The sequence below is a fragment of the Zootoca vivipara genome, chromosome 14, assembly GCF_965207765.1.
Source record: "Zootoca vivipara chromosome 14, rZooViv2.hap1.1, whole genome shotgun sequence".
In the NCBI taxonomy this organism is placed as follows: domain Eukaryota; kingdom Metazoa; phylum Chordata; class Lepidosauria; order Squamata; family Lacertidae; genus Zootoca; species Zootoca vivipara.
The window spans coordinates 29157454-29177431 of NC_142597.1; the positions used below are offsets into that span (position 1 = coordinate 29157454).

The following is a 19978-nucleotide window of genomic DNA, read 5'->3' on the forward strand; positions in this document are numbered from 1 at the left end:
ACCATCTCAATGGGAGGAGGACATCTGGGAATTATGGAAGCCATCCCGGCTTCTGACTGGATCCTGGAATGTCCCATTTTTTGGTCTGGTGCTCTGGCGCAAATCAGCTGGGAACCACTCAACCCATTGCTCAAAATAAGCTTTCTTGTACTCGCCAAAGACTATGACAAAACCCTACAAACACTGACAGGAAAAGGAGTATCTATATAAAAAGCAGTGCCACTGCCTGAACCATCAATACCATAAAATGCAGAAGCACATGTAGACTGGTGACTCCACACAGCATACGAAAACAAATGCCCTGATTTTGATCATTGTGATGATGTAGAGTACGGCATGTGCTTTGCAGTAAGTTAAAATAAATATGCTATGTGGGCGCAGTTCATAAAGGATAGTGTGACTTTGGTGTCAGGGTTCTAGCCAACTATGCTTTCCCTCCTAATTCCTTCAAGGAAGGGGGTTGGACTAGATGACCCTTGGGCGTCCCTTCCAACTACACAGTTCTGTGATTCTACGACTTCACATCCTCACTGCAGGAAGACAGGAGCGTCGGGGGAGGACTCTGTCATTGTAAGAAGGTCCAAGGGGCTCAAATTGATTATGTCTTGTGCTCACAAGGCTCCAGGGCTCCTGACACACATAGGAACACATCCTGCATTCATCCCGCACTGGACACAGGAATGCTTCACATTTCAAAAAGTGCCTGAATTCCCATCTAGGGTACTTGATGGGAAACGCCATAGCATAGACCCTTGGTGGTGGGCTCTCCTTCACTGGAGGTTTGTCAAGTGAGTTTGGATGACCTTCTGTCAAAGATTCTTTAGCTGTGATTCCTGCATCTTAGAGGGTTGGACTAGATGACCCACGCAGGTACCTTCCAACTCTACAATTCTATAAATGCAGCCCCTACCCCATCTGGCATCTTTGCCTAGCCCTTGGGATTCTCCTCAGGCCACACATCCTCTGTCAGATCTCTCCTTCCTCCTGCTTTGCACCCTCCTTCAGAGATTTTGCCACAGTGGGTGGCATTGTGGGTTAAACCACAGAGCCTAGGGCTTGCCGATCAGAAGGTCGGCAGTTCGAATCCCCATGATGGGGTGAGCTCCCGTTGCTCGGTCCCAGCTCCTGCCAACCTAGCAGTTCGAAAGCACGTCAAAGTGCAAGTAGATAAACAGCGGGAAGGTAAATGGCGTTTCCGTGTGCTGCTCTGGTTCGCCAGAAGCAGCTTTTTCATGCTGGCCACATGACCCAGAAGCTATATGCCGGCTCCCTCTGCCAATAACGTGAGATGAGCTCCGCAACCCCAGAGTCGGTCACAACCGGACCTAATGGTCAGGGGTCCCTTTACCTTTAATGAACTCTGGTTGTGCCTCTTGCTTGTCCAAATGCAGGACAGAGGAAGGTCTTTGAATTTGTCTGTAGAAACTAGCCTGCTGCAGCAAGCAACCTCCTCTTTGGTCCCGTTCATTCTGGAGCTCAAAGTAACCACTGGAGGTGTGGAGAAGATAATTGGAGGGCACCTGTCCCATGGCTCAGCTCAGGCATAGGCAACCTTGGCTCTCCAGATGTTTCGGAACTACAACTCCCATGATCCCTAGCTAACAGGGCCAGTGGTCAGGGATCATGGGAGTTGTAGTTCCAAAACATCTGGAGAGCCAAGGTTGCCTATGTCTGGCTCAGCTTCTCCAAGTCCAAACCTTGGTTCCTAATGAGCCTTTGAGCAGCAAAGAAGCATCACTCCTCTCTCTCTCTCTCTCTCTCTCTCTCTCTCTCTCTCTCTCTCTCTCTCTCCTGCCAAATCCTCTGTGGTAAACTTTAGATGAAGCTTCTTGGGGCAGAAGTATGACCCTTTTGGTATATGCTGAGCATCATGTACAGTACACCAAAGGTGTTGTAGAAAAATGGATCACAAATACAACTACACAATTATACACTGGATCCCACAAAGCAGCTGGCCAATAGGTGGCAAAAGATTGCCCGTCACACAACAGCTCAGTCACAGGGTGATTGGGTTCAGAGGGTTAAGTCCAAACAAGTTCTACTCAGAGTATACCCACTGAAATGAACAACCCTGTTATCATAGAGCTGGAAGGGACCCCAAGGGTCATCTAGCTGAACTCCTTGCAAAGCAGGAATCATAGCTAAGTGATCCATTCATGTCAGTGGGTTTTCTCTGAAGAGAACTATGATATAAATTTCACCCATTCTCACCCTTTTAGGGATTTAAAGAGCAATTTAAATGCTCCCACTTTTCTGCGTCCAGGGCCTTTTTCATTCCCCAGCCTACTTCTTTGAGAAGTTTTAATCCAAGCCAAACTGACAGCTGCCCCTTCCCTCACAGAACCTGGACTGAAAGCTGCTGTGTTGCCAAAGTAATTCAGTGCTCTGTGCTGCCTGCACAGCTGGTGCAGGAGTAACACAGCACAGATATTGAACGCCATCTAGTCTCCTTTCTTAACTGGGATTAGGTTGTTTGGTAATTCAAACCTGTATATAATCAAGCCTATCGAAATCAAAAGGGTGATTTGGCCTGCGGCTCTATCCTGCCCCAGTCATGCATATGGGTGTGTGTCTACATGTGTTAAAAATGGCACAGTGCAAATGATCCTGAAACTTCATGTGTTCACTGAAATGTGTATGATGCTTTGCAGAATGGTATCCTGTCCAAATGGGAAGATAAAAAACTTGGGAGAAAGAGGGAAGATTTGCAAAGTTATTCCAGCCCACACAGCAAAGGGCCTAGGAAACTGAGAGAGGACAGTTCGCATATGTCAGTGCGTGGACAGCAGGCACACCCTTTGCCAGGCTCAAAGCTCTTGCAAGCTGCAGCAAGAACAACAACAGGAAACGGCCCAGAGTATTTATAGCGCAATTGTGTTTATCCCAAAAGTGACATTCTGAAAATATGGTGATGCACGTTCAAAAAAATAAGAAATAAAGGTGGAGGTGCAGAGGGGAAAAGAATAGACAAGCGTTGACTTCATCCTTCGCACTCGGATCCTATAGGGGCTTGTAACTAGAGCTGTCTGCTTTCCCTCCCCCCCCCCACAAAGAAAGATAAAGGCACAGAACTGGGTGCCTTTCAGCCAAAACTTTGTGGCTTGCAAGACTGACAGCAAAATAAGGCATTTTCAATTGAAGATTGTAAAGACATTATCAACCTTATATTCGTGAAGACACAGTAATGTAGAAAGAGAAGGGGTTGGGAATCCCAATTTTTACTGGGGTGTTTTATGATGTTATTAGATTTGCTCTCTCTCTTTATCTTTAAAAAAAGCCTTAGTAATAATAAGAAGAAAACAAGCAATTTCCCATTCTTTCCCACCCTCCTCTCCCCGCAATTTATTCAAGGGCTGAACTAAAAATGCTTCTCCAACTTTAACATTTTATACACATGCAATGGTTGAGAGGGGAGAGGTTTGGCAAAGGGGGTAGTGAAAAAAATGTGCGTTTTGTGGGGAGGGGGAGGAGGTGCCACTATTTTAATGCTGGTGAAAATCGCAATCCTGGGAGTTGCAGTGGCTTTGAAATGCTACTTGCCTTCCATTTACCACCACCGGGCCAATCAATGTACGGTAAGGCTACTCCTCACTGCCCACAGTCTCCAGCTTCCTGAGGGGAAGAAATGGGGCTCACCAGCCCCCAGGGCTTCCCTTGGGGGCATGATCACCACTACCAGGAACACAGAGGGTATACCCTCCCTATTTTAGCTGGAAAAATTAGAATCATAGTATTGTAAAGTTGGACCTCCAAGGGTCATCTAGTCCAACCCCTTGCAATGCAGGAATCACAGCTAAAGCATCCCTGACAGATGGCCATCCAACCTCTGTTAAAACACCTCCAGGAAAGAAAAGTCCACTTTTAAACAGAGGTTGGATGGCCATCAGCCAGGGGGTTTTTTAGTTGTGATTCCTACATTGAAGTTCTGAACACAACTTTCATCTCAGTCCTAATTCTGCAGATTATTATTATTTAATTAAACACCTCTATTTTCAGGTTTTATTCTGATTTCTGCTAGTCACAGGGAAAGGCAGGAAGCGATGCAGGATGCTCGGAGCCCCACCTTACAACCGCTGGAAACCTTTTGGCATCCGAGATGTCACTAGGCATTTTGCCCACAATTGAAAGCAGATTTTGGAAAGGTTTTGAAAACACACACGAGTGCAAAGTTTCTCGGAAAGATGAAATTCTGCACCCCAAAATCTGCATGAAGTGGAACTGAAAAGCACTTTGCCATTATGGTCGATCTGCCAAAGAACCAGGCCCCAGGACTTTGCACTTAAAGGGGCTTTGGATGTGCAAATCTCAAACGCCATCAGGGCTGGATTACTCATTTGGCTGATGTGACTACAATTGCCTGGGTTGGGCCTTCACTTTCTTTAGGTCCGCCATTTCCCATCTCAGCCATAAACCTGTTTGTGTATAACCAAAAATGATGGAAGGCATTGTCATCGACAAAAAACGGTTAGCACAAGGCTGCAGATTTGCACCAGAAATGTAGATATGAAAATAAAGAGTTGCTATGGGGAACATGTGGTGATACAGAAGGTTTATTTATTTTATTGCATTCATATCCCACCTTTTTTTTTTCCTCCAAGGAACTCCAGGTTGCGTACATGGCTCTTCCTCCCTTAATTCAATCCACACAACAACCCTGCGAGGTAGGTTAGGCTGAGAGACAGTGACTGGTCCCCAAGGTCACACCCAGTGAGCTTTATGGCCAAGAAGGGATTCTAACCTTGGTCTCTCCCACATTTAGTCCAACACTCTAACCAGGTTTTCCAGCTGTTGTTGAACTACAACTCCCATCACCCCCAGCTAGCAGGACCAGTGGTCATGGATGATGGGAACTGTAGTCCGAAAAGAGCTTGAGACCCTGCTTTCTGTCAATTAGAGAGCCAGTGTAGTGTAGTGGTTAGAGTGTCAGACTAGGGCCTAGGAGAGACCAGGGTTCAAATGCCCACTTGGACATGAAGCTCGCTGGGTGATCTTACAGGCCAGTCACTGCATCTCAGTCTAGCCTACCCCACAGGGTGGCTTTGGGGATTACATGAGAAGGGGGAGAACCACATAGACCACCTTGAGGTCCTAGGAGAAAAAGATGGGTTATAGATATGTGATTTCCCCATCTGCATTCCAGGGAACGCTTTATTGTGTGATTCTGCTAAATTTATGAATCGCAACTCAAAAATAGAAGCAGAACTCAAGGGGTGGGGAGGGGAGGGGAGCTTTCTGCCGACACCACCAGAAATTCTAGATTTCTAGACAGAAAGAGGAAGGGAACTGATGAAAATAAGCAAAAGAAGCACGTGAGGAAGAGACTGTTGGCAAAGTCACTTAAAGAACACCAACGGAGTCCAGAGGGAAATGTCCTGGTAACGCTTAACTAAGCCAACTGAACAAAAACAGCAGATAATTGAAGGAGAAACATTTGAAGGAGACATTCAACCAAAGACACAGAGGAAAAGAACCCTCCGGACTACACAGTCTTATCAGGACACCTGCTTCCCCCTGTGAAAATCATGCCACTCTGCTTGGTTGCCAAGCAACACCTGTACCTGCCCCCAGCCCTTAAGTTTCAAGCTGAACGACCCCAGCTGCTGCACCTCCAGCAGAGACAAGTCCTATGTGAATGTGAAGACACATCATGTGCACCTTTGGACATCAGAACCTGCTGGATCAGGCCATTACCCTGTCCTCACAGCAGCCAAACAGATGCCTGTGAGAAACCCACAAGTGGGATCTGAGCACAAGTGCCCTCCCTCCTCCTTTGGCTTCCAGCAACTGGGATTCAGAAGCATTGCTGCCTCGAGCTGTGGAGGCAAAGCATAGCTTATGGGGGCTAGTAGCTATCAATAGCCCTCTCCTCCATGAATTTGTCTAATCCTCTTTTAAAGCCAATGAGGTTGGCAGGCAATATCCCCAGGATCAGTTTACGATACTTATTAAATAGTACTATTGGTGTACATGGCGCTTCATAATATCACATCATGTGGTATCATATCACATGATGTGCTTCATAATGTCACATGGTGAAGCAATGATGACATATTTGCAAAGCACTGCAACAAAAATCCAGGGACAATCATATTATCTTAACTCACTCCTCCATTTCCCTTGCAAATTTTAGCGGCAGTGGCACTGTTGAGTCCCTGGGTGCCCCATAGACTCCCATAAATGCAGACTTGAAAGCCACAATCTGGAAAAAACATCTCCAGCCTGTTGCTGCTATGAATAAGCGGAAATCATTTTTCTGCAATTTAAGCTTTCAGCAACAAAATTCCCCTCTCTCTCATGCACACCCCACCACCTATCTGTGGAACACATCAGAGTCCCTGGAGCACATTGCTTGCACAAATAATAAAAGCTCTCCCTCCTCATTCATTTATTTAAAAAGAAAGGAAACCAAGCAGCAACAAACAAACAAAAAAACCAAGAAAGAAAGCACTGAGAATTCTTTCTTTTGTTTTGTTTAATGCGCAGGGGAGCAATGCTGCCTTTTCCATTCTGATGCGTTAATTAATGCAATTGAGTCAATATCCACGCCTGGCCCCCTGTATAAAGGGAAAGCCATTCAGTAGCATTGTTGTCATGTCTATTAGCCTTCATTATGGCCTCGGCTGATCAAGATCAGATTTCCAGGGTTTATTTGCATCTTGGCTGTCTTGGCAGGTGCTAACCCAGGTGTCCGATTGGCATTCAGAGAAGATGAGTACTGAAGACAATACAGTCTCTAAGCATCATTTGCGTAAAAGGGAGCCTATACTAACAAGATAGATAGATAGATAGATAGATAGATGATAGATAGATAGATAGATAGATAGATAGATAGATAGATAGATAGATAGTCAGACTAATTAGTTCTCATCTGTGGGGTCGACTCACATGACCCTGAGGCACACAGCTAATGTTCTACTTATGTCCTGCTCAAAAGCTTCAGAACTTTACCTTGGATTCTGATGAGTTGTCTTCGCCCAGCCACCAAAGAAACCTGGATTTGGTTGGTACAGTTGCATACTGTTGATGGCTGTTGATGACTACTAGCCACGGTGGCTTGGCTTGGCCTCCCCATTCATTGGCAGCAATGCTTCCGAATACCAGTTCCTGGAAGGCCACAGGAAGGGAGACACCAGGCAGGATCCCTCAATCCCCCACCCCTCCATGGGCCAACTTTGGCAGGCTGATCAACTGGCACAATGACAGCAGGGGATCGACACCTGTCCAAGTTCAAAGGAGGCAGCTGCAACAGCTGCACTGTGCTTTGAAGCCAAATCATTTCTCTACAGATTTGGGGGTGGGGATGTCATTAAAATTTTCATGGATGTGTATTGGAGGTGTATGCTGTATTCACCTACCAACTCAGAAGATTTGACTGTTTGTGCTTCTGGGAAGGAAGCTGGACTGAATCTGGAGAATGACCCAAATCTAGCAACTAACAATTAACGGCATTTCAAGACGGCATCCTCCATATAGGAATAGCACAAAACAGGAAGCACAATGAAGACAGGGATTTTCTGGGGGAAGGCAGCAACATATAGGGGCTGTCCCCCCAATAAACAGGAAGCGCTGAATGTGTTTCTGGCATCCTTTGCCAGCCACACCCACCCAGATGTTTTGAACTACAGGTCCCACCTACAACTGATGGGAGTTGTAGCCCAAAACATCAGCACGGCACCAGGCTGAAGGACATAATGAGAAGAGCCTGCTGGATCAGGCCAATGGCCCATCTAGTCTGGCATCCTGTTCTCACAGTGGCCACTCAGAAGCCTGTGGGAAACCCGCAAACAGGATTAGACCACAAGAGTCCTCTCCTCTCCTGTGGCTTCCAGCAACTGGTATTCAGCAGCATCACTGCCTCTGATTGTGAAGGCAAAGCATAGCCATTAATAGCCCTCTCCTCCTCTATGAATTTGTCTAATTCTCTTCTAAAGCCATGCAGGTTGGTGGTCATCACTGCCTCCTGTGGCAGCAAGTTCCTTAGATTAACAAGGCACTGCATGAAAGAGGACTTTCTGTTGTCTGTTCTGAATCTTCCAGTGCTGTATACAGCCTCGCAACTAGCATAAATTTATAAATTTCTTTCATGTTGCCTCTGAATTTCCTTTTCTCTAAAAAAAAAATCCCAAACCCTGCCTAGGGGAGTTTGCAAGATGAATTCCTATTGGTTCACTATCTATCTCCACTGTATCTGAAGGTATCTGAAGAAGTGTGCATGCACACGAAAGCTCGTACAAATGACTTAGTTGGTCTCTAAGGTGCTGCTGGAATGAATTTTTTTTGTTTTGTTTTGACTATATATAGATTACCGTAACACTTTTCCCAGGATCTGTGATGATGTGTTAGGCTCTTGAGTACATTAGAGATTCCCACATGTGTCTCCTGCAGCATCTAAATTTCCGAAACAAGGGATGCAGAGGATGCGATGAGAGCAGATGCTGGAGCGTTTTCTTTGATCAACCTTTTTAAGCAACCTGGCTCAGCTTGCACTTCCTGGGTTATCCCCTGTATCAGAGCACAACTTATCCTTTGGTTTACACACAGTTTTGAATTTTGCAATACAATACAATAAAATAAAAATGTACCAATATGCATATAAAAATTGTGTATGCCCATAACAGCATTATTTTAAGTAAGAATTACATTTCCAGGGGTAAATTGCCTACAACAATGCGTATTTCATGCAAAAAGATTCAAAAATAATGTGAACTTTCATGCATTTTTCCCCCTTTAAAAAAATCAGGTTGCTACGGAAACAGGATGGAATGGAGTTATGAACGAAGACGTGCAAAATTAACACAGATTGAAAACAGACGGATCCATGCATCCCTAAGAAGATAGAGGCATAGCCCTTTAGCTCAGCAAAAGGAACCTCTTGAAAAATCTCTCACCTAGAAGCTTGACCCTTTAAAGTTGACCCAGGTACCCCTTTTTTTTTACCCCAGAGGTAAAGAGTTTTCAGGCTGACATGGTCATTCCATCCCACAATTAAAGCACTTTTTAAAAAGAAACTGTGGAAAACAGTATGTGAAATGAAAAAACATGCTGGCCGGTATTCAGACAATGCTTGCTAGAGAGAGAGAGAGAGAGAGAGAGAGAGAGAGAGAGAGAGAGAGAGAGAGAGAGAGAGAGAGAGAAAGAAAGAAAGAAAGAAAGAAAAAGAAAGAAAGAAAGAAAGAAAGAAAGAAAGAAAGAAAGAAAGAAAGAAAGAAAGAAAGAAAGAAAGAAAGAAAGAAAGAAAGAAAGAAGGCAATGTTCAATGCAAACATTATGTGAGGTTCCCCAGGAGAGCTGGAACAGGAGCAGCTGAGAGTTATAGCTTCCTTTGTTCTGTTAAAAGGGAAAAAGGAAACACATCAGGAAGCCAGGCTGTGGAGCGCAGGAAGCCTCTCTCAGCCTGATAAAAAGAACTGAAGCAAAGTGGGTTTGGATGCAGTTATAAGTCAATCAAACCTGGACGGAGAAGTTGCAGCAGAAAGATTTTAGATTTGTGCAGAGAACAACCAAGTTGCCGCTCGCATTAAATACAACCCAAAGATTGTTCGTTGAGCAAGCACTGGACCCCAGACCCGAGACAGGGGAGATTGGGCTTAGCCTGCCACCTGCCTGTTGACTATCCTCACCACTGCCGGTGGAATGAGAGAGAGAGGCAAAAAACAATTTGTGGGGAAGACAAAGAGAGTGCCATCCTCCCACCTCTGGAGAGAGAGAATACCTGAGCCTATCTGCAAACAGAACAACACAGGGAGAGCGTGGCTCACACAACCTATTGCCTTCAGCACATAGAATCCTAGAGTTGGAAGGGACCCCGAGGGTCATCCATCTAGTCCAACCCCCTGCCGTGCAGGACTCTTTTGCCCAACATGGGACCCAAACCCATAACCCTGAGAGGAAGAGTCTCATGCTCTACCAACTGAGCTGTCCCAGGGCTCCCGGGCCCAGGAGAATCACTGGCTGACAAAATGCAGAGACACTGAAAGACGCACAAGCAACGCAGCTGGAGGTGCCTCCATAAGCTCTCCTGTGCCAGTTGGTGTGTCCTGCCGCATCACGAGGCAAGAGTGTTGGTGGCAACCCGTTCCCTTTACAGACATCATTATCACACCAATGGCACCAGATGGGTTGACGGTTCTGGCTTCAGAATCCCCACCTACCCTGCAAACCCTCTAGATAGATGCTGTTAAATACAGTTATCATGTCCCTGGTTGTCAGCCATGTCAGCTGGGGCTTATGGGAGTTGTAGTTCAACAACCTTTGCAGGGCCACAGATTCTCCATTGCTCAGCTTCACCGGATTCTCAAAAAAAACCAGTTCTTGACTTGGGGAGGCTTAGCATGACAACATTCACCAGCCTCTGGGAAAGGTTTGACTCATTCAAAGCCACCAATTTCATATCTAGGTTAGCAGGCAGGTTAGCAGGTGAAGTTGATAAATTTAGGTTAACATGGTTTCATTTTTTTCAAACAGAACAATTTCACAGACAACAGGCAGCTACAGCCCTTTTGCAGTTTGGGTCTATGTTTGCTTATGGCACAAATGTTTATTTACTTATTAAATAAATTGGATTGCGGTGTGGAACAAACTTCCATTTCCTTCTATTTCTGTTGATGTGAGACTGGGTCAAAGCTGATGCCTAGGTGGCACTTGGCTCCTATAAAACTTTATAGCTTTGATATAACACACACTTAGGGGAGAGGCTGTGGATGCTCTTTTAAGTCATGTGTCTAAGTATAACCTCACTGGGGCGTGTGTGGAAGTATCTTCAGAGAAATATAACTGATAATTGATCATGAGATCTATGTGTACTTAGCACTTCTAGGCATGTCTGACAACGAAGATTGTTCTTATCGAGACTTGATCACATTTGGCTTATTAGCAGCCAGACTCAAGATTTCCAAGCACTGTAAAGATACAGAATCACTTATCTGTTTCTCAACGGTATTAGAGAATATGGAGGTTCTCTCTTGTGGACAAACATACAGATAATCTGTTCACTACAACAACAACAAATATGGCTATGTTGAGCATTGGATCCCATTGGTATCATGTGCCTCTAGCACAGGCATAGGCAACCTTGGCTCTCCAGATGTTTTGGAACTACAACTCCCATGATCCCTAGCTAACAGGGCCAGTGGTCAGGGATCGTGGGAGTTGTAGTTCCAAAACATCTGGAGAGCCAAGGTTGTCTATGCCTGCTCCAGCAAGCCACTGTTTGCTCCACCTTCTGGAAGGAGGTGATTTCTCTGCAACATTCACCTACCGGTAACACCTATACTTTCACCTATACTTTTCATCTATTTATTCTTTTAGCAAAGTGTGTCTTGATTTGATATTGCCCAGTCTGATTATTTTGACTTTCTAATTCCAAAATGCTTCTTAATTTTCCAAACAACCTGCTTTGCCTGGGCTTTGCTGAGCATTCCAATATGCCTAAAGGGAGGTTATATAGCAATGAGCCTTTGCCTTGATTCGCTTGCCGAGTGTTTGGTACATCTTCCTGTCAATCATCCATCCATCCCCCACACTTTTCCATGCATCTCCCTGTCATTTTCCCAATTACAAAAGTCTGGATTTTCTAAATTTGTTGTGTTAGGGTGACAGTGCACTTTCGCCCACTTTAACTGTGCAAAATTAAATTTTGGGTCTGCACTTGAATATGGACCATCTGGAGAAACCCGAAGAAGAGAATCCCAGGGGAGCTGGCGACTCTGAGCCTTTCTGCTTACTGCTACCATTGTGGTGCCCAGACTAGGAGCCATACCTAAGGCTTCCACCACCAATTGCACACCAGTTGGTCTAACACTCAACACTCTTCTCTATGACCCCAATTTCTGGAGCTCCACCAAACTGTATAAAACTCTAGTGGCGTTAGATCCAAAAATGACACATGCCAACCATTTCCCCCACCCGACCATGCAACTTTGTTCAACGTGTGTCACATATTTAAGCAATTTTCTGAGGTTATGCTGCTTCTTAAGAGGTTATGGTGGAAAACGGGAAACATCAGAGAGGAAGCTGTGAATCCCTGAAAGGCAGCCAACCATTTCTTGACTGCAGTTTGCTTTTCCTTTGCATGTAAAATTAATTTACGATGCACTCAAGAACTATCAGTGATACAGCCAGAAGCTGCTGTTTTCCAACAGTGGCAGCCTAAGATGGCTTACAGGTGCGAGAACACATCTTTAATCCTCAGGCAGGTGTTTGCAAATTTACTACTATTGGGTTAGGAAAGCAACCAAACACCTTTGTATTCCAGTTGCCTTAGGACAGAAGCTCATTCAAAAAGGCATGTTGGGTTCTTTCCATGGGGGGGAGAAAACTGCTCGTTTGATGTGAAAAATGGATCAATTTAATAATAAATGAACGTCTCCTGTTGCTCCATTCACAAAGCAGGCTGCCCACAGCACCTTACACACCAACAGGGAGCTCGGTTTTTCAAATTTGGATCCTTATGTAACCAAAATGGCACCGTCCTCACATAAGTGAGAGATGTCAACAGGCTTGGGGAAATTTAAAGGTTTGCAGTATTATAGAATATCTTCAAGGGGCGGGGAGACTGTAATGCAGGAATCGAAAACACCAAAGATGTTAGTGAAGACCGAGCATGCCCAGTGGGCACAGAATGTTGCAGTGGGAAGAGGCATGGAATGGAGTCTTGGGAAAGGGCATCACTGTCTGGCTGGAAATTATGGAAATCAGCTGTGATTCCGGCATTTCAGGGGTTGGACTAGATGGCCCTTCAAACTCTGCAATTCTACCGTTCTACGAAGTGTATCCCTAGCAACCTTGTAAAGCAGAGGGGTGGGAACAGAAAGGGGATGTGCAACACACCTTGGCAAATTGTTTTAACCACAGGAGCAGCAACCACAACGACGAAATAACCTCCTTTCCCAATCTAGATAAGTCTGTTGAGATGAAGCAACCTAACCAGGCTGGAAACAAATCCTTAGGCTCATAAAGTGCTCACAGGTACCATGTTATTTGATCCAAAAATTTGCATTTTTCTTTTTTATCATCTTCCCCCCTGTTATTATTATTATTATTATTAGTCAGACTAATTTTTCTACCCATGAGTCCATGTTGGCCTCCAATGACTACAGAGTTGACTTTTCAATCACCTGCAATCCTGCCCTCCTAACTACAGCAGGTCCTCCAGAAGTAATAATAATAATAAATAATAATAAATTTTTATTTATACCCCGCCCTCCCCAGTCAAAAACCGGGCTCAGGGCGGCTGACACCAACAGAATTACAATAAAACATAAAAACAATTAATTAAAATACTGAACTACAACTCCCATCAGCCCCAGCAAACATGGCCAATGGCCAAGGAAGAGGATGGGAGTTGCAGTTCAGCAATGACTGGAAGGCCAAAGGATCTCTACACTTCCAGAGCACGTGCTGCATAGGAGCCAACTCCTAGGGGCCACAAGAGCTTTGGCCCCTGCAATAAAATATTTGAGGGGGCCAGCTCCCCCCCCAAAAAATGTTCATGGGCATTGCCATCCATATGGGGTGTGTGCACTGCATCAGCTGATCGATTATGCTGGGAGGGGCTAACCTGGACCCCCACAATATTCTATTCAAGTTGACACCCTTGACGTGCTGTGCCCCTGAGCTGTGGCCCCCAAAAGTGTATACAGGATCACTCTGCATCACAGACTTAGTTGTCCTTTAACTGCTTAAGAGATCCGAAAGAGGCACATTTAAAAACACAGCCAGCGTATCATGCGGATTAAGAGTTGACCACTGGCAACCTTTTTTAAAAAAAGAGCCAGCCCCTGTTCTAAATGGCAGGCAGGCAGGCGGTGTATGTCAGTTGCATTTTTCGGAGGACAGAAATAGGCACAGACCCTCAGGAAGCACAAAGTGCTCTGGCTCTGAGGTTGGACAAATTACCCAGCCTTGCGGGTAACTGCTCTTTCCCTTGCAGGCTACGCTCAAGGGTTCCTTCCCTGTCCTTTCAGAGATCTTCCCTCCTCCATCTGTTACGTTGTGGCAAACCAACTTTGCAAAGAGCAGCCGCAGCTGCAGAAAAATGCCCGTTACCGTTAGGACGTTGCCAGGTGCATAGAGAGTAGCCTCCTGCCTGGAAGGGGACTGTCTTGCACTGCACCCATCTCCTGGCGCTTTCTAACCGGGTGGCCCAGAAGCAGCAATTCCACTTGTAAAGCTTTCTCACTCCACCAGCCTCTCTGGCTTGGCCAACTGGCAAAGGACCAAACTGGGTTTTCTCCTAATTTATTTATTTATTGCCCGCTTTTCAGTCCCAGGGCAGATTACATAATTAAAACACAACATCAAAAGCAATTTAAATTTAAAGCAATGTGAAGGTCATCTCGGTGCTGTTTTGCAGCCCCAAATTCTTCCAGAAGAAGAAATATTCATCGTTCCTCAAATAAGTACACAGATGTGATGATTTGGACAGGGTTGTTTCTTGTCTTGGAGCCCCAAAGGGGTGAATTACAAGATTAACACTGATAGGAACTGCATGTTTGAAGGGGCTCAAACACACACACGCCATCTTCCTATAGGAGGATGACCTCAGCAAGTGAAGACAGGCCTGTTTTGCCAGGAGAGAGAAGCCAACAGAACACAGGCAGGAGTCTTTTTGCCCTCTTCCCAATTTATACCTCTGTCTTGAGAACCACCTGTGCCTTCGTAGCACATCAGCCCCAGATAGCATGACAAGCACTCAAGGATGAGGCAAGTTGTGGTCCAAAGGGAACTAGGCTGAGGAAACCTGCATTGGACCAGTCCCCACCCTCCTCTCAGATCAATCTGCATGATTGGCAACCAAGGGCATAAATTGTCATGCTTACTTATGGAGCAAAAGGGTGAACAAGTATATCCAAAGGCATCGGTGGAAAAGGCCCATTAGGGAAAATGAAGCCCTGCCCCATCAACATTGGTTAGGGTTGCCATATTTCAAACAGTGGAAATCCGTACAGAGAAGTTGTTGAGCTTTTTGTCCGCAAAATTGCATTAAAATGCCGTTTCTGAGCTATTTCGGTGGGGAAACAGCAAAAATGGCACTGCTGCCATGGACTGCCATACGCCCAGATTTTCCAGGACATTTTCTCGATTTCTGCCTGGACACTGCTGCTGACTACAGTATTCTGGATATGTCCAGGAAAATCCATATGTATGGCAACCCTAACCTTGGTTTTCCTCCAAACGCCTCCATCCTGGCTTTCCTACTGACAGCCAGTCCAGCGGGTAGCCCTGCCTATCAACTTCCTCCTCTTCAGCATTGCCCTTGTAGAACTCAGCAGAGAGAAGATTTGAGCCAAAGCAGACTTAGTTGGCCCTGCCTGTCATTGGCTCTGGTGCCCCCTACTGTTGGGCTCCCTGCCTTCCGCCCTACCAGTACCCATTGGGCACCAGCCACCACTGTAACAAAGGCAAACAACCACCAACGCTCACCCACAGTTCATATTTATGTCCACATTTCCAAATCTATTCCCTCCACCTTCTGGCGAGCATTCTGCTAATGCAGCTTACGTTTCTTCTCTTTTTAGATGCACTTGAATTTGGAAAAGGGAGGCGAATGTGGTCGCTCATGTTCATATAGCGGGGATGGGGAATGTGGGGTCCTCCAGACAACGTTGGATTGCAACTTCCATGTTCCCCTAACCGTTGTCCAGGCTGGACAAGTTGCAATCCAACGTTGTCTGGAGGGCACCACATTCCCCATCCCCGCTATATGTACATGAGCGACCACACTGCCTTGCTGGGAGAAGGAGAAGGAGAAGGAGAAGGAGAAGGAGAAGGAGAAGGAGAAGAGTTTGGATTTGATATCCCGCTTTATCACTACCCGAAGGAGTCTCAAAGCGGCTAACAATCTCCTTTCCCCTCCTCCCCCACAACAGACACCCTGTGAGGTGGGTGGGGCTGAGAGACTTCAAAGAAGTGTGACTAGCCCAAGGTCACCCAGCAAGCTGCATGTGGAGGAGCAGAGACACGAACCTGGTTCCCCAGATTACGAGTCTACCGCTCTTAACCACTACACCACACTGGCTCTCAACACTGGGAGCAACACTGAACTGTTTAAATACAAACTGCATTTCGCTACAAGGGCATATAATGCCAACAAGAAGGCTCCACTTCCATTTACATGGGTGCCCATGGTTACAGTCTGTGCTTTTCTTCTAGAAAGAAAGGTGCCAGTACTCACCACGAAGATGTTATAGTAAGTGCCACACTTTTAACCAGCGTTTTTCTTTTAGGGGGGAAAAAGCCGCCGGTACTATATACCTTGAGTACCCCCTAAAAAACAGCACTAGTTACAGCACATACATTTCATTCGCACCACCTGCTCCTCTTGTGGGTGGCTAACACAGCAAAAAGCCTTTTCCCACAGCAGCCAGGGGCAGTAATGACAAAGGTGGGCTTCGGTCTTTCAAATTTCAGCTGTGCCCAGTGCTGAATATATGTATAAGCTAGACAAGCTATAGCTTAGGGCCCCACTCTCTTGCCCCCCCCAAAAAATATTAAAGGGGGGGAACTTGGATGTACATTTCCAAAATATAAGATCAAAAACAAATAAAATGAAACCTACATACAGCAACAGTGTTTTGTGTTGTGTAGGCTCCTATGATGTAAGTAAAGGGCCCCACCTGCCATATAAAGGGTCCCATTACCTTCAGTAGCTTAGGGCCTCATCAAACCTAAATCCGGCCCTGACTGTGTCCTCCGGTCCAAAGCCAAAATTCGGTGCCCCCCCCATCACCTCTTGTCTTCCGTTCTGCACAATGCACTACAGTTCGGCGCCAGTGTGGGGGAACCTGGCACACTGCCCTGAATCCAGAACGTAAACCGTCCTTTACATCATGGATTGGGCAACCTGTGGCCCTCCAGATGTTTGCCAAATGACACTTCCTATCAGCCTCGACTCTTGGCCAGGCTGACTGGGGCTGATGGGAGAGGTAGTTCAGCAACAGTTGGAGGGCCAAAGATCTCTGTCCCGTCCCCCCCGCCGCCACTCTAACTGTTGTTAGACTCCTGGCTCCCAAAAAACCTGGCCAACCATCAGAGACACCAGCAACTGGAATCCAGCAGCCATGGGTTAGTCACCCCAGATTATTTACAGTATTTATTTATTTATTGCATTTCTATCCCACACTTTTTCTTCAATGAGCTCAAGTTGGTGGACATGGTTCTACCCTTCCTCAATTAATCCCCAAGGTCACCCAGTGAGCTTCATGGCTGAGCAGGGATTGGAACTCTAGTCTCCCAGGTCATAGTCCGTCTGTCCAACCATTACACCTCACTGGCTGATTTACACATTAGGTCTCATATAAAGCTACACACGGAGTTCAAGCCCATCAAAACAATACTGAGGCCTATTATACAAGCATCCACTCTTGGCCCAGACAACACAAAACATAGCTCTTAAGAGTGGTGCTGGGGAAAGTCATAAAGGAGTAGGTGCTCCCCCCATATTTCATGTTGCATAGAAGTTATTACAGAGATTTTTAGCAGCAACCACAGCAAATACTTGTAAATGCATGCTGCTGTTTGGCAGTTCAGCTGGGACAGGATACAAAAGCAAGCCTTTGAACCATTCACAGAACTTTTCCTTGTTCCTTTCCCTCTTTTTGATTCCAATTATTATTATTATATGTGAACTATAAAAAGACTCCCCAGGCAGCTACAATAATGGCACCTTTGCTGTATCTGGGCGACACAGAACAACTAGCAAAGCAGAATGATGTATGAATGATCCAGTATAAATCCACCACTGGTGCCCTGGCATTACATCAATGATGTGTTGCTGAATACAGGGAGGGGTTTCCTTTCCATTCAAAAAAATTCCCATTCTCTACCAGCAGCCTCAGGACTCTACACTTCAGGGCAAGGGCAGAGAACCTCTGGCCCTCCAGATGTTGTCGAACTACATCTCCCGCCCTGGATCAGGGCACAAATTCACCTCTAGGTAGGGAAAATCTTGGAAGCCCAAATAAATAATTCCCAGAGCCCTGTTGCCTTCTCCTGGTTTTACTCAGGAGTGTTTTTGTCCGAGAGAGAGGGGGGGGATTTGGAGTATAAGGAGAAACTGATGTTTTCTCTCTCCAGGAGTTGGTGGTTAGGACGCAAAATAGCTGAAGGCTTCGTGGTAGCAGCTGCAGCAGCAACAGCAGCCTCCTTGCCAGGTCATCAAGACGTCGCCCGCTCCCTTCCACCCCTCCCTGCAGGGTGGGATGCTGCACTTGTTACTCACTACGAGGAATCTGGCAGATTCCGCAAGAGATCAGTTGCGGGCGAGGCTGGTGCGGGAGAGGGAGGGAGGGAGGAGAGGAAGGGAAGCTGCTGCCGCCGCCCCGCCCAAGCAAGGAAGCTGCTAGGGCTGTTTCCCCGCCCGCCCGCCGCGTCCCTGCGCTGCCTTTCGCCTCCTCTGATCCGTTTCAGGGGCTGCTGGTGAAGCCGTCAAAACAACAACACAAAACAACTTTCCTGCATTGCAAGGGGTTGGACTAGATGACCCTTGGGTCCCTTCCAACTCTACATTTCTATGATTCCGACAACGACGACGACGACGAATCTCCAAAATCAGGCAGATACGTTTGGTGGGAGCGAGTACCCTCCTGGCCAGCTCCCTTTTGCTCCTGGGCCCAAATCCAACTCGTGCGCCTCGCAACGAAGTCCCGCCTGACACACGGAAGCTTTAAAATATCCCTTCCCCGCCTCTTTCTTCCTCTGAAAGGCGACCAAGAAATTAAGCAGGTCCGTAATCGAGCTGAGGGTGGAGAAAGGGAGCCCCCTTGCCCCGTGGCTTTTTTCTTTTGTCGAGCGGCGCGTCGCAGCAATCTAAAGAAAACCCGCAGTGGGAAGGGCGCGCGTGGAGCTAGGCAGGCAAATAGCAGCGCCCAATCGACAGAAGGTGCTTCGCGGGTAGAAGTTGCCCTGAAAATGGGGGGGGGGGTTTGACAAAACACAGAGGGAGGGGAACCGGAGATACTGACGCCGCACCGATCCCGATTACCCTGGACCTGGATTTCGTTGCGCACACTGCAGTCCTTCCGCAAAAGCATCCCCGACCCGAGCCTCCTCTAGCCCAGAGCTACCGGGTCCAGCGCTTCTCGCCCTCCCGCCAACTTTGCCCGTTCCAACGTGTGTGCGTGATAATGCTGCTGGGGAGAGGGGGGCAAACGCGCGAGACTATAGCCCCCAAGATCCCACCAGATGCTGCCAACCCCGATTCCCCAGCCGAGGGGGAGGCTAAGCTGGAGGGAAGGCGAGCAGCTCAGGCGTGCGCTCTGCCGCGCGCCGCTTGCGCCCTTCGCGTAGGATCGCAGCCGGCGCCGCGCAGGCCAAGTAGCGAGGAAAGGAGAACGGGCAGGAGGGGGTGCTCCTCGCTCGCCGGCCGGGTTTTAACCCTTCCTGGAACTCCCCCTTCGAAAAGAGCCACAGCAGCCCGCTTCCCAATTCTGCCCCCCAACCCCTGCTCCCTGCGCTCCTCTCGCCCCGTATCCATCCATCCACCTCTTCATCCGCCCTGGTTCCCCCAGTTTCTTCCCCCTCCCCTTACCTTAATGGTCCCGTCCATCGAGCGCGCTTCCCAGCCCGGCGTTCCGGGAGTCCGCACATTGACCCGGTTGAGCTCCGCGCCCGCGCTACGCCGCCCGCTTCAGCCCCGACTCCGTTCCGCGCCCGCCCGGCCTCCCGCCCGGCCTGCCTCCTCCGCTTCTCCTTTCTCCGCAAAGCGAAAGAGCGACAGTTAACCGGATGAAACTTTTTCCCCCAGCTCACTTTGGGAAGTGAAGTCACTCGAGGAGGAAACTTCGCTCCCCGCCGCGCCTGGGCCGGCCTTGCTGGATCCGAAGAGAAGGAGAACTTTTTTTTTTTTTTTAACGCTAGCAGGATATTTGCTGGGGTTAGATAAGGAGCGAGACCCCGGAGCGCGCTTCAGGACTCGGGACGCTCCTTCCGGCTCCTGCGGGATTTTGGCTGGCTGGTCAGGAGAGGCAAGGAGCCCCCA

General features: G+C 47.2%; 1 protein-coding gene across 1 annotated transcript in view; it reads right to left on the minus strand.

Annotated features, from left to right (window-relative positions):
- Positions 1 to 19715, minus strand: part of FLI1 (Fli-1 proto-oncogene, ETS transcription factor) — an 89910-nt gene extending 70195 nt beyond the window's left edge. The window contains exon 1 of the mRNA XM_035138987.3: positions 19529 to 19715. Coding sequence (XP_034994878.1) covers positions 19529 to 19546 — 18 coding nt within the window. The 5' untranslated portion in view covers positions 19547 to 19715. The remainder of the gene's footprint in view (positions 1 to 19528) is intronic.
- Positions 19716 to 19978: the final 263 nt, after the last annotated feature.